Raw genomic sequence first — 15903 nt, 5'->3', positions numbered from 1 at the left:
AAGGTCACTCATGGGTTGACCATCTGTGCCCACTCAAAACGCTTATTCCCTGGCACACCTGAAAGCAGCAGCTAGCAGCCAATTCAAAGCAGTCTTATTGGCAAATTTGGGGATTTGAAGTGTGTCCACAGGTGCAGTTGGGATATATTCATCCTTACCAGGACCTGACCTGCCACCATGAAGACAAGCCTTTTGTCTTCCCCCAAAGCTACTCAAAACAACAACCTTATGTCATTGAATGCAGATCATTTTCTATATTTTCACCCTTTACTTGAGGGTTTTTCATCATAATGATTTATCTGCAAGGCTGCCTTAGTTAATAAAGTAGTATCCTTTCAGTTCCCTTATATAATGTCTTTAAGCATAAAGCCAGTATACTTTTCCTATTACAGGCCCCATTATGTAATTATGTCAAGAAATAAATCAGTACATTGATCTCATTGAGCAGCAAACTGACTTACATCTTGGAAGAAATTCTGGAAACTTTGTGCAAAGCTTTACCTTCTCTTCCCCTAAAGTAAGAGATTCTTTCTCAGTATATTTGCTTTTTTTTAAGAGATCCCTTTTCATTTTATTACAAATAAATGAGTCAGAATTCTTTACCTGACCTGGCTGAACTTCTGAATATCTGATGTAAGAGTTTTGTGCTTTCAGGTATTTTAAGCCCATTCCAGTAACTAAATAACCTTTTGTACCAATTATAAAGGTCAGCCTCCTTCCCAGTTACATACTGAATGAGTTCAGCTTGGTGTGTCTTGCAACTATGCTAATTTCTACAACTCTCACAGTTGCACTTCTTGCATATTTGAAAAATGTCAACACTCAGTTTTATAGCATTTGATTTCACACTTTTTAGGGCACTTTCTACCTTTCAACCTTTCATAATTCATAGTCATCATCCAGAAATGTGTGAAATTCAGAGCTAAGGCACCAATCAAATCTAAAAGGTCAGCCTGCAAGACTGAAGAACACAGTTACCTTAAAAGACTATGTACTAAGCCGAAGAAGGAGCATGGTAATTGGTTACTTCTGACTTTCCATCATTAGTATGGCTGGTACTTAGCACTCGCATGGCAACTTCCCTGTTCAAACAGGTCTACAAACATTACCTAATTACTCCTCACAAGAGACTTGTTCGATTAGATAAACATCATCCTCAATTTGCAGATAGGCAAAGTGAGGCAGGGGTTAAGGCCCTGTACTTCAGTGGCATTTAGCTATCTAGCTCATATTGATTTCAGTCTAGCTGCCTCTCAAAATCTAAGTAACTTACCTTTATTCTGACAAAATGTGATAATTAAAGCTGAAAAAGTTGTGCTGCTTCATATATAATTAAATTCTGCTTGGCCCTTACATTAGTGCCCAGTTTGGGGGGCAGAAGAGAAGGAACAAACCAATCACTGGACAGGGAAAATTCCTGTTGGACAGAGATTGATACCTTCTTCCACAGGCAGCTTCCACAGCCAAAGGGCATATACAGGAGCGCAGTTAGCCAATCTGGACATATATGTAGGTACAAAAAGAAGAGGTGCTTTGAACAGTAACTGTTCTCAAGGGCCTACTTTAAGCTGCCAGACTATGTAAAGCATCATCTGTAACTCAGTGTTAGGCCCTTACTGGCTATTTCAGTTGTCAGTCATTGCCCAGTAACACAAAGGATGCATCTACAAAAGATGCTTACTGTGGAGTTGCCTAATTCACTTTACAGTAAAGCATCACTGTCCACATGAGCAGTGCTATTGGTGGGAGTAAACTAATTAACTCTGCCGTATGATAGTACTGCCCAACACAAACACTATTCTATAGTGGAATTATTTACTCCACACAAATTCACGTGTAGACAGTGACTCGGGCTGGCTGGGGCATGAGGGTGCTAATGTGGGGCTGCCTGCCAGCTAGGCCAAAACTGTAGCATCCTCATGCCCCAGCCAGCCCCTCCACAGCACATTGAACCAGGCAGGAGCAGCCCCAGGCTGGCAGACTGACCTCCTGCGCCCCTACCAGCTAAGGTTGCACCACCCCAGCTCAACATGCTGCAGCCCCAGACACACATGTAAACACTGCTTCCCAAAGCAATAAACCATTATTACATCAAATTAATTTCATGTGTATGTGTACCCACACAGCAGATTAACAAAAAGGAACTTTCTGTAACTCTTAAACAACTATTTTTCCCTTGGGGTTTGGTTTTTTGTTTTTTGTTTTTTTGGTCTTCTATTTTTAAATCATTTCTCATCAAAATGCCCCTTTCATAAATAGAGCGATTTTAGTTTCATTAGTTTGTTACTTCTGGGGAATATCTCTTTTAAAAAGTAAAAATCAAAAGCTCCACAGAAAGTAAGAATACATATTTTAGGGACCTGCTCACATAGTAAAGTGTGTTAAGAGGTAGCAGCAGATACACAGGATGCCTTTACACATGATCCATGGTGGGGTGGGGTGGGGTGTTTTAATTAGAGCAGGTCTCAGGAGCCACTCTACCTAAAATGCTGCAGCATCACATGTATTCAGCATCCTGCATTTCAAAATGGCCTCAGGGGCACTTTAACTAAAGCTCATTCATAGACATTAGACATTATTAGGGCTGAGGGGACCTCAAAGATCATCAAGTCCAGCCCCCTGCCCCAGGGGCAAGAAGTCAACTAGGGTCAAAGGATCCCAGCAAGATAAGCATCGAAACATTTCTTGAATGAGTCCAGATTAGGTGCCTGCACCACTTCTGGAGGGAGTCTATTCCAGGCCTTGGGTCTCGGACAGTAAAGAAGTTTTTCCTTAGGTCCAGCCTGAAATAGTCTTGGAGGAGTTTATGACCAGAGGTCCTTGTTATCCCTTGGGGCACTCTGGTGGACAAACGTCCATCCAGATCCTGATGCACACCCCTTATGTGCTTATAGGCAGCCACCAGGTCACCCCTGAGCCTGCGCTTTTCCAGACTAAGGAGTTCTATGCCTCTCCATCTCTCTTCATAAGGCCTCTTGCCCTCTGATCATGCATATGGCTCTCCTCTGGACTCTCTCAAGCTTCTTAATGTCCTTCTTGCATTATGGAGCCCAGAACTGTATGTAGTACTCCAGCTGCAGCCTCACCAAAGCCGAGTACAAGCGAGGATGACATCCTGAGATTTACCTGAGAAGCATCTATAGATGCAAGCCAGAGTTTTGTTTGCTTTACCAGCTGTGACCTCACATTGGTGGCTTATGTTCATCTTGTGGTCAGTCATGACCCCGAAGTCTCTTTCAGACATGGCGCTAACAAGCATAGCACTGCCGAGCCTATAAGACTGCTGTGGGGGGCGGTTTCCCTGAGGTGGAGTACCTTGCATTTTTTGGTATTGAACATCATCAGGTTTATATCCGCCTACTTTCTAAGCTTATCCAAGTCAGCCTGAATCACTAGCCTATCTTCAGGTGTGGATGTTATGCCCCAAAGTTTAGTGTCATCAGAGAACTTGGCCAGTGTACTTCTGACACCAATGTCCACATTGTTGATAAAGATGTTAAAAAGAGCAGGTCCAAGGATAGAGCCTTGGGGGATACCACTGGTCACAGAGTGCCATAATGATTCGCTACCATCCACCACTACTCTCTGGGTCTGACCTTGGAGCCAAATCCCAGCCATTGGACTGTGGTGTAGTTGAGGCCATGGTTGGCCAATTTTTCCCTGAGAAGATCTTGGGACACCAGATCAAAGGCTTTTTTAAAGTCCAGATATATGACATCAATCTCTTCTCCCTTGTCCAGGTGATATGTCACCTGGTAATAGAAGGAGATGAGATTAGTCAGGGAAGACCTACCCGTGACAAACCTGTGCTGGCTATCCCTCAAGATGTTGCCATCAGCCAGCTTGTCCAGAAGGGTCTCTGATAATTTTCTCCAGAATCTTAACAGGGACTGAGATCAAGTTGATTGGCCTGTAATTTCTGTACTTTCCACCCTTTCTTGAAGATGGGTACCACATTGACCTTCTTCCAGTCTTCAGGTACTTCACATGACTGCCATTATTTTTCAAATATTTTTGCCAATGTTTGGGCTATGACACCTGCCAGCTCCTTGAGTACTCTAAGGTGTACTCTGTCAGGACCAGCTGACTTGAAGGTGTCCATACTCTCAAGGTGTTCCTTTACAAGGTCTACACCAATGCTGGGTATAAATACGCCCTCACACTGGCCATCCTGTGTCATGCTAGGCAGGGCGGTCCCTTTGGGCTGATGAAAGACGAATGAGAAGTACCCATTTAGCTGATTGGCTTTTTCTTGGGTGTCGGTTATCAGCTTTCCCATTTGGTACACCAGGGGTCCAATGTTACCTCAGCTTTTTTTCTAACTCCCTTCATATCTTAAAAAAGGATTTTTTATTGTCCTTGATATGTGAACCCAGATGGAGTTTGGCTGCAGTCTTGGTTATGGACCAGTGCTGAGTACTCCTCCTTGGTGGTGATTCCAGCCTTCCATCCTTTATAAGTCTCTCTTTTTAGGCGTAGGAAGTCCTTGAGTACCCTGCTGAGCCAAGGGGGTTGCTGTGCCCTTTTGCTACCCTTCCTCTGAGATGGGATGGACATTCCTTGTGCTGTCAGGATTGCTCCCTTGAGGAGTAACCACTCCTCTTGGACTCCTCTTCCTGTCAAGTCATGGTCCCTTCAGTGAGCTTTTAATGAGCTTTAGTTAAAGCGCCCCACCCCCATGGCCAGTTTGATGCGGGACGCTGAATATATGAGACACTGGAGCACTCTGGAGTGTTCAATTGAGTCTTCTCCAATGTGTTCTAATCAGAATGCATCAGAGCATGTGCATAGGCACGCGCATTGATTTGGAGGGAGGCAGGTAGAACATCCTCTTTTACCACCCGCAAGTAGTAAAACTACTTGTAACTGATTTAAAAATAGTTAAATATGATTGAAACAACATATTTAGGACATCAGGTTTGGGTTATAAGCTTTTCAGGACAGGGGCTGTGAATTCATCTATATTTCCATAGTTCTTAATATGGTCTATTCCTAAGGTGGCTTGTGTGAATAGCTGATTAAATCAGCTATTAGATAAAAGCTCAAAAAAATCCACTAAAGCACCGAATCAATACAGACGCTGTGGGGCCAGGTCAAAGTAATGCGCTGATACTTGTGGTAAAGCACATTTTTGGGTTTTGGTTTTTTTGTTTTTGACATCTGCAAACAGCCAAAATTTTATATCTTGAGGCTCATCTTATACAAGCAACAATCTTAGTTCAGAACATTTCCTGAAAATAAATATTTGGGATTCTGTAGGCAACTATCCTATATATAACAGCATAAAAATATTTTTGGTCAGCAGTTTGAAATAATATTTTCTAAGGATTAATAGACTTCAGTTATATTGCAGGTTACTACTAACATAGTGTTTAGTGCACTGAGTAATTGTTTGAGGAATCTGTTCACTCCCAGGAATTGCCTGCATTGCTGCCTTCCTCATTTAATTAAATGGAACATTCCTTATATCTTAGTTGCACTGTAATTATAAGAAAGTATTGTTATTATTTTGTTATTTCATTAAGCATGATTATTTTTCACACTTATCATGTTAGCACATAGGGACAAATCAAGAATAGGACCCTATTTTGCTAGTCAGTTTAGCAGACAAATGGTGTCCAATTCATCCAGTCCTGAGGGTCAGATGAGTGGTATGTGGCCAGTCTTCAGGCTGGATCTGGAGCACAGGACCAGTCCCTGGGCTGGACTGGATCATGGAATCATGCCATCTGGTCTTCAGGGCTAGAATTTGGCAGCAGCAACATTAATTGCTGTGGCTCCCAGAGCCGTGACAGTTGAAGCTTTTCCCGCCACCATATTTCCAGATTGATGGGGATCCCTGCAGGCTGGATGACACAGCTCCATGACCCATTTCTTGTTCAGCCCTGTAGGAGACCAGCAGAAGGTAGTGCAGGGTGGCACTTTAGGGTGCCAGACCAGCAGAAGGTAGTGCAGGGTGGCACTGATTCAGATAGGCATGAGCTTCCAGAGGCAACAACCTACTTCATAGGATGATATCTGATGAAGCATCTGACAAAGGAGGCTGTTGACTATGAAAGCTCCTGCTTTTCTAAACTACAGAGGCCATCCAGACCGTACAGACAGTACACTTTTACTGGTATAAGTGATCAGAAACCAGCCTATGCCCATAACAGAACAGAAGTTCAGCACACAGACACTGGTTTAAAAATGGAGGAACCCTGTTTAAGATTTCCCCCACCACCACCAAAGGACGAATGTGTGGTCTCTTCGCTACTGATCTAAACTATGTCACTTATAGAAAACTAGATAACTTAGATTCATTCTGCCTCAGGCTTTTTGAATGCCTATACCTAGCCTAAGGTATTGCACTGCACAACCTTCTGCATGACTTCAGACTAACATAGTTTGTTCTCAAACTCTTCAGACTCAAGGCACCCCTCCATAACTTTTATAAATTGAGTAGCTTGCCATTTCAAAAACTTATTTATTTATTACAGCTCTTACCCCCTGCAGAGGGGCCATGAAATGAAGGTGGAGGAACAGCCAGGCAGTGATAAGCCTGAGCCTGCACTAGTATATTTAACTCCTCACTCCTCCTGGCCCCCTGTAAGGGGTCTTGTCTCATCCTGATTGAGAATCACTGTAGTAGACAGTGATAGTATGGGCTGCAGTTGCCTTCTTCCCACAGTAAAGGGGTACCATCGCACCCGTCTACTCCCACCCTCTCCACTCTCCAGAAAAGAAGTTTGAAGAAGCATATGTTTGCAGTGAGGTTAGATTTACCATAAATTGCAAAAACATGCCATCCAAGGAAGTACAACTGGCAATTCTGAAGTCACAGATGTGACTGCAGTGCAGGATTGAGACTCTGGGAAGTAATTAATTCAGGTTTTATTTTGCAAAATTATTCCATATTTTTCTAATGTGCATTGATTATGAGGGGTCTATAAAGCAAAAATAGCACCACAGCACCAAGGGAAAATCCAGGTGGCAAAGTGCCATCTCCTTTTTTGGACCATGTCATAAGAGCAGCAGCTGAGGACTTTATATCTTTAAATCAAACAAGAATCACCCCCTTCCCTTCCCCTCCATGCATTCCACTGCTGTCACTGTCCCCTGTTGACCTGAAAGTGGAGGAGGAATATATATGATTAGATTTCTATTCAAAATCAACATCCCAAGGAATATCATGGGGCAAATGCACATGGAGAGATTTTCAAAGGCACAAATACCAGAAAGATACCCAACTCCCAATTCCATATATATATATTTTATATATTTATTATATATTATATATATTTTACATATATATAAAATTAGACTGTCTCTTTAGGAGACAATCAGCAGAGCATATGTTAGAAAAGAAGTGAGAAAAGGAAAGCAAAATAGATTTTATTTTTAGACTAACACAGACTTCATTACACTTTTCTACAGTAGGATATTTCTGTATTTAAAATATTGATGGATATTGCTTAACTTGAAAATCATTATATTCTGAAGTCAGATGTCTGTTCTATAAAATGTTTAGCAGTTTGTTCTTTATTTTCATGATTTTTAACCCTCCTAGTAGTTTCAAATACAGTTGCTATATTAGGAGATATAAAATGATGAGATTAAATGTTTATACAGCCTGAAAACTCAGATTTTTCTTCTTAATCCCTAAAGGAAGATAAAGAGAATACTCTGTACTTCTACAGGAAATGAATAAAAAGATACATTATTCCTTAAAAAGAACAAAACAATGCATATGATGTGATGCACATGTACTAATACTTAGCAGTAATGTGTATTCTCAAATTTTATTTGTAAATAGTAGATATAAGGATATAAGAGCAAGGGATCATTAGGGCTTTGGAGGCAACTTGATGGTGTTGCAATTATGCTTCTCCATATGAATTATGGGGGAGATTTCAAAGGCACAAATTGGAATTAGATACCATTGGCTTTCAGCAGGAGTTAGATATCTTTCTGTTATTTGTGCCTTTGAAAATCTCTCCATGTGCTTTTGCCCCATGATTTTCCTTGGGATGTTGATTTTGAATTATGCAAATGTTCAATCTTTAAGTTTTTGTTTTATTTTATTTGTACATTAATCCCCAAATAAGCAGTCCATCCTTATTAAGGAAAGCACTTAAGCATGTGCTGACTCCTGAGGGACTTAAGCACATGGTTAAGCACTGGGACCAAATAACAGAACTAGAAACCCAGGTCTGATTCAAAAGAGTTTAAGGACCTTGTTTCCAGGGTAATACCATGATTTCACTAAACCAATTTTGAAAATATTTTCACTAGTACAGTTACCAAAACCAGTTTAGCTTACAGCTGGAGCATGGACTTGGCATACACAGAACCAGTCAGCTGTGAGTTTATGAAGAGAAGCAGTTTAGCAAAGGCTCACACTGAAAGGAAACAAAATTTCAAATTAATCACTAGAACTCTCAAAATAATAAAACTTGATAGGAAGAAAAGGCTCAAAACAGTAAATCCAACAAAAGCATTCAGATCTAGAGCTGGTACAGTAATTGAGCAAAAACTGGATGAAAGTGCTACAGCAGCAGGAAGGCTGACTTGATTTTTTTGGAACTGTATAATGCAAGGTAAGATTGACAGACACATTATGTGCTAGAAAACCTCCTGCTGAGAATGAGGGAGAAATGGCTTTTTTTTTAAAACTGTCCTTTGACTTCTCTAAGGTCAGTGATCAGATAAGGTTGCTTCTAGCTATAGAGCATTTCAATGAGGCTTGTCCATTGTGAAGGATTTTCAAAGGAAGAACCAAATCCCTTTTACATCATGTCAGTCCTTCTCCAGGAAGAGATTTAACCTTTCCTACTGTGGAAGCATAGTTACAAATTAAAAGTTTAAATTGATAAAGCACAAAGTTGTTTTAAATATCAAGTTGGCCTGTGGGGGGTGTTTTTTTTCTTGGCCAGGCCAGAAGTGATGTAAATCTGCCATTTATTGTCATAAGTAATTTGGTAGGGTATTATAAACTTCTATATTCTGCACATAAGGGACAGAAATATAGAGATAGCTCTAAAGAACAAGGTTTATAAAAGCCCATACCTACTAATACATTGCAGGCTTTGCATTTCCTATGGAATTTAACATTACCAGAATTAAGGTCTGTTTACTTCACTTCATTTTAACAATGATTCGCCAGAGTAGAGAGGATGCATGCATACATCTTACCCAGCGTGCTAATGTATCTTCTAGCATATCTGACCAAGAACTCCTATGATATTTGAAGGAATCAGATTTTCCTGCTTCTTAAGTGTTAAATTATACGGCACCTTTCATAAAGGCTCACAAAGTCATTTGAAAGTTTGGTAAGTAGCAGTATCCCCATTCTGCAAACAAAACAAAAAAGGCATGGAGATGGTTATACTAAATAACACGAAAACCAGAGAGAGGTTTTAGACATGGGATGATCAGGGATGAAGAAACTAATCACTTCACCTACCACTGCTGTGGTACTATGCAGCACTATATGTGCAGCACAATACCATAACAATTATGACAGAAAAGAGAAAGACATAATTTATTCACTGGAAACTGCAATGGATAAAAATTTCACTTGTGTAAAAATCAGCCATAATCCAATCTCCCCAGTGGAAGAAAATGATGCACTAGGATAACTAATTATCCCAAGTCTCCAAGCCCTATGTTTCACGACTCATGTAAAGTGTTTCTTCAAACGTCTCCCTACCCCTATCATATTGCATTGCATATCATCTTTTAATACTAATTCTAGAGGAAGAACTACTTCTAGTGAATTGCTAATATAATTTCCTGCACAAAGTTTTCCTTGAGGGTTTTGCTATCCAAGTTCTGTCTATCCCACTGTATAGAAGAATTCTGAAATAAAGGAAGAAGAGTCAAGAAAAAGTTACTAGTCAACCTTTTAGAATACATAAGAAAGCAATACAGATGTGGGAAGCGTGACTTATAAGAACTGCCGTTTACTGGGTCACCTTGCGCAGTATCCTGTGTCACACAGTGGCAGACAGTGGGTGCTGAAAGGAAGAGTGTATAGGGTATGACCAAGGTCTTTCCCCTGGTCCTCTCCCATTTGCAGCCTACTGTAAGAAACGGAATTTAGCTGAAGAAAAAAGGCGAAATTCATGAGGGTAAATGTAGCAGTGTGGCACTAGGGGCAGTTCTGGCCCAGTGCTCTGGACACACCTACCAGCATGAGCACCAAGGAGACCAGCTTTTTTCATCTTACTTGGACACATTTCAGCAGAGTGAGTGCCTAGCAGGACACGGTTACATATGCTGAGGGGTGCTTTCACCACTGAGGCCACCTCACACATCTGTGGTTAAAACAAAGTGTCTTTGCACAGAATTCGTACCAATAGTTCCTCATCTTATAATAAGGAAAGGCTGAAAGAACTGGAATTATTTAGTCTGAAGAAGAGAAGACTGAGGTGGGATTGACAATAGTGAAATACTTGAAGGGTGTGTATAAAGGGAATAGAGACAGACTATCTTTTGTGGGCGATGATTGCAAACTGCTGCAAAGAAATGTTAGTTGGATATAAGGAAGACATTTCTCACCATGAGGGTAGTTAAGTATCAGAACAGGCTGCCCAAGGGAGGTTGTAGAATCTCCATACTTGGAAGGTTTTAAGAGCTTGTTAGACTAACATATGACTGGGATGACTTATTAGAGGATGATCCTGCTTTGAGCAGGGGTTTGAACTAGATTAGGTCCTTTCCAGCCCTACTTTTCTACTGTTCTGTGCAGTTTGATTTGAGGCTGCAGTTCCTGGAAGTCTCCGTTGGGAGTCACGACCCCACTGTGTTGGAGATTATATGAAGTAGCTATTTGACTTTTTAGTGATAGCTAATAAATACATTTCAGCAGGGCAATCTATTTTCTTTTTCAATTTTACGTCCTTAAAGAGATGCTTGATGCATTTTTTTGTTCTCTACATCAGGGTTTCAACTGTCCACATTCTTTAGTCCCTGGACATATTTATCCAATGCCTTCACCTTGTAGTCATTTATATCTGTATAATAATGTAGAACATTACCACTCTGACATGACTGAGTTTTGTACACATTTTCTAAAGATATTATTGACCAAAGAATACCAAGCCGTGGAGAATCCCACATGAGAGTTGTCCCTTGTTTTTGAAGTGTCTATATTTTTACAATAACAGAATGGAATGTGGGAGTCCTGGGCCACTTTTACTAGATACATGGGAAGGCTGCTTTAGGACAAGAAGTCACCTGGGAAATAGTTTCCTAATTACTAGTTAAGATTTTATCCTCTGTGGTTTTTCTGCTCAGAACTTTGCTCTCATTATTTATAGGGGACTTTGAAAAATACCACACACACACACACACAATTTTTGCTCCATTGGGAATCATGCTTCTTTTTGTTGCAGGATTTACTGTGGCAAGTTATTTTTTACCATGAGGTGTTATGCATTTGTTTAACCTGACAATATATGCCAGTTACCAGTATTTTTTTTCTCAGTGTTTAAAGCTAAATGTAAAAAAAAAATTCTGTTCTGTCAGTCATCAGTAATGCTCTTTGCTTTCCCACCTTTGCAAACACAAACACGTCTAATAGCTAATCTGAGAGATCATCACCTTCAATTGCAAGTTTCCAGAATGACTTCAGACTAGAATTATATTGCTTTCTTTAATTAGCTGAACTACATAATGTTGGTATTAAAACTGTTGAAAGCAAGCTCCTCAATGCTGCACAAACTAAAGCAATGCTGTGTCTCATTTACATTCCTCTCCCGGTGTCAGCAGCAGGTCTATAAATAGAACAGACTATACACCAAAATTTATTATTGCAGCTGATAGCAATTTTCTTTTTTAAAGGTGTCTGAAGGCATTATTCAGATGGATTCATTCTGGTAGTCTTTCCAGCTGAGATTCTCCCTCTCCTGAAACAGTGGGTGGTCATCTTTGAAAAACATTAATGAACTGTTAGGCACAAAGACTGTCAGAAGAGTTATTTATTTTCTTCTTTTAATGAATGCAGGGGTTCTTTCAGCTCTAGATGATTTCCTCTAATCTGAATGTCTATGGGTTATGAAGCAGTGGGCATATTTTTAAAAGTCATACCCCTGTGGCATTTTATCACTAAACTTTCCAGGGATTATGCTATTATCAGGAAAAACATAGTGTCGGTGGTTTGACATAGCTCACATTATGTCTTCTACAATCAGACCCATGGGCACGTATGACCTTATCAAGTGTAGACCAGATGTGTTTGCACGGTCAACATACTGAGGATCTATAGCAACCATAAAAACTAACCTATCTAGCTTGTCAAGCTAATTTTTCATCATAAAAGAAAAGAAAAGCAGGAGCTTTTAAGGACACTAGTCCTAATAATACACATTAACTTGAAATGCTTCATGTACAAGTCTTTTTTTATCCATTTAGGTTTCTATATTGCTTCCATCACTGTGATATCTGTGTGCTTTAAAAATGTATGTGAATGGTTGTATTTGCTTTTCACATCCCATCCAAAGTCAAATGAAATTGGTCAGAACAGAGTTCTTTGGGTATATGTGATATCTTTTATTAGACCAACTAAATAGTTGGAAAAATTGTTCTTTGCCGCTTCTCTAGATTCGCTATATGCCTGAAGAAGGGTGTTTGTGCCTGGAAACTTGCGAAGAACAAATTTTCCAATTATTTAGTTGATCTAATAAAAGATGTCACATCTACCCAAAAAAAACTTGTCAGCCTATGTTCTTAGACCAACATGGCTACAACCAACCACCCTGATTGGTTAGAACATATTTTCTCTTCTCTCTTTGAATATATTTAATGCCTTCATAAATAATAATGTGGGATATATAAGGAGAGAGATGTCACCCTTCTATTCTGGTTCAGTTTCAATTTAACTATTACTTCAGGTATTCAGATATCTTTCTTCTGTTATGTACCATTGTATTGTCAAATGCTATCATAAATTCTTTAATGTATGTATAGATGTTTTGCTTTTGTACAAAAAACTAACATGGCTTTCTCTTTCCTTCCATCTCCCCTTTTAAAACTTAAAGCAAACAGCTATTTTTTTCTTACTAGTTATTTTAAGCATATTATAGATGAATATGTAGTGAGAAGCTCTGGAAGTCACATACTGTGAAATGAAAGAAGAGATAAATTAACAATATAAAATGGATTACCTAAAATAGAGCCCATTAACTCAAGTAACTTCTAAAGCACTTATCCATTTCCACTGTAAGGTATATACACTGAAAACACAAGTTAAAAGCAGAGATGAAAACAATTCAGCAATAAATCTGAAATTATTGGAATGCAATTAAATTGAAAAAAAACCACTGCTTTAGTGTTTTGCTATTTAAAAGACTTTATATATATATATATATATATATATATATATATCTTTATAACATTTTTATTTTAACTTAAATCCACCAGTGATACAGAAAATTGGTTCTGTGACTGCCCTAGACTCTACTCTGGAAAGCTATGCCAGTTCACAACTTGTGATGAGAATCCATGTGGAAATGGTGCTACTTGTTTTCCAAAATCCAGTCAAGATGCTGTTTGCCTCTGTCCTTATGGAAGGGCTGGAATCCTCTGCAATGATGGTAAGAAAGATACTGTTATGGGTTGGGCATAACCATCACCATTCATTCAAGGCAGGAAGAAGAAACAGTTAAGCTCCTTTATGGCACCAGGTGGCTGAAAGAATACCAACCTTTACCCCAGCCACAAACACTTGAAACCATCCAAACGAGTAGAGTAGGCTAGGATTTTCACCAGCTATTGTTCTGTGATGGCATTTATGCCTGTGAAAGGTCCAAAGAAGCCGAGAGAAGGCAACAGAAGCCCTAATAGCATTGTCCTAAAAAAAGTTAAGTGTGGGATTTACAGGCTTGGATCTGAAAGCAAACAAGCTATCTTCTCTTTGATTGTTTCTGTATTCAGAGAAACTGGTCTCTGCACATTTAGTGAAAGCAAACAAGATTGCATCAAAGATACCCAATTCCATCAACAATTTCTCCTCCGAATAGTAACAACCCACAGGCCCTGAACTTTAGATAACTGTTCAGTCAAAGAGAAATGACAAATTAATAGGGACTTTGATATGAATCAGCAGACAGGAACAGTAAGATGAAGGAAAATTAGTAATGCTAATCAAATAAGCCAACTTGACACACATTAAAAATGACAAATTCTCTCCTCCTCATGTTCTTTTCAAACACTACAAGTAACATCAGGCTCTACTACTGAGGTTCACTGGCCAAAAAGATAACTCACACAGACCTAACATCCTAACCTGCCACAGGTAAGCAAGGGAACCACAGCAGCTCCTATAAAAGGTTTTTAATACGTGCACAAGAGATTCCAGGTGCAGGGCCCTGCTACAGGGGATGGTGAAAATCCCCAGAGTCTGCACCAGTCTAACCATAGGATAAAATTCCTTCCTAACCTCAAATATGGCCATCAGTCTGACCTTGAGCAAAGGGAGAAGACCTCCACCCCTTAGCCAGGACCCCCTGGCTGTTAAGTTCTTGCAGGAGCATCAGCACACCCCTATCAAAATCCCTGGCTTTGGCTTTAGCCAACACCCAGTGCCTCTGAGGAAGGCCTGACATATGTAGCAGAAATCTGACTTGAGGAGTGGGTGGGGGGGAGACACAAACACTTGCCTGGGATCATTTAGACAGGGATAATCTTACCTTGAGGCGGGGATTGGACTACATGGCCTCCTGGGGTCCTTTCCAGCACTATGATTCTATGGATGCAGATTTTTAAACTATAGGGCTATTGCAGAAATGTCATAGATGAAGCTGCATACGTATATGAACTTTGTACATATGTGAGAATGGGATAGTGGTAAATGACAGAAACTTTGCAACCTAGTTGCAAGCAGTGCACCGTGCTTATTTTTCTACTACATGCACACCCAAGAACCTATTAAAACTTCTAGGTAGCACAGTTAATCAGGTGTTTCCCCATATACTAGTCAATGCTATCATTTGAACAAACAAACAGGACCTGTTTTGCCCAAGAATTATTGACACTCCTCCAGCAGGGGTTTCAACATCTAGCTGAGGATAGAATTGTAACTTCTGTCACAAGCTTTGTAAATTATGGGTGATAACTTTGGACTGAATTTTCAAAATATTGAGATATCTTCCTGAACCTTTGCCCAAAATAATTGCATGTCCAGGAATGCTATTCAGTAGCGTGAAACAGAAAGCAATGAAGGCTGTATCCAGGTCAAAATGTAGAGGGAATTTTAGGGAAACTGTATGTAATGATTCAAATATGAACATTGCCATATCACTAGGGTTTACAAGAAAACAATCCCATGGATTTTTCATGATCTTTAACTGGATGACCTCTGGAGGTCCCTTCCAGCCCTACTTCTCTATGACTATTAGACATAGTTTCATAGTTTCATAGCATTGTCCTGTCCCATCAGAAAGAGCGGAGTGCCATAACGTGGGTTTGGTCTGAGTCAGAGGACAGCACTGCTTAGCTACCAACACCTGTACAATCACCATTTTTGTTTTTTGAGGTGGCACAAAAATAGTTAACAGTGCCATGAAACTTAAAGTCTCTCTGCCAGGGTAGCAGTGGCAGTAGACGCAGTGGCAGCAACTAGGTTGGACATGGCAGCAGGGGTGACAGCTGCTGTTTTTGTCCCCCTCTAAGCGGGTGTCTAGGGCTGATCACCTGTCCCTTGTTATACTACTGACAGCACTAAAAGAAGTAATGTAGGGAGGAATACCAGCAGTCACTGATTCAGGTCTGACATATTAGAGTCTGATATTTCACCTTCGCAATATTAAAGTGAGAAAACATTATAGGATCCCTAATTATGATACTGTGTTATAGCACAGGGAGAAGGGAGCTATCCCTCCCAGGTACAGTCTACTTTCCACCAGTTGTACTCCATGATGC

At 40.0% G+C, this 15903-nt stretch overlaps 1 protein-coding gene across 1 annotated transcript in view; it reads left to right on the top strand.

Moving 5' to 3' along the window:
- The window catches only part of EYS (EGF-like photoreceptor maintenance factor), a 1897540-nt gene that overhangs the window by 1752382 nt on the left and 129255 nt on the right, over positions 1-15903 (top strand). Inside the window, exon 42 of the mRNA XM_090034512.1 lies at positions 13405-13577. Coding sequence (XP_089890638.1) covers positions 13405-13577 — 173 coding nt within the window. The remainder of the gene's footprint in view (positions 1-13404; positions 13578-15903) is intronic.

The sequence above is a fragment of the Crocodylus siamensis genome, chromosome 1, assembly GCF_052110815.1.
Source record: "Crocodylus siamensis isolate JL-2025a chromosome 1, ASM5211081v1, whole genome shotgun sequence".
Classification (NCBI taxonomy): domain Eukaryota; kingdom Metazoa; phylum Chordata; order Crocodylia; family Crocodylidae; genus Crocodylus; species Crocodylus siamensis.
Note: the sequence above shows the minus strand (reverse complement) of the source record. Positions and strands in the feature narration are given on the sequence as shown.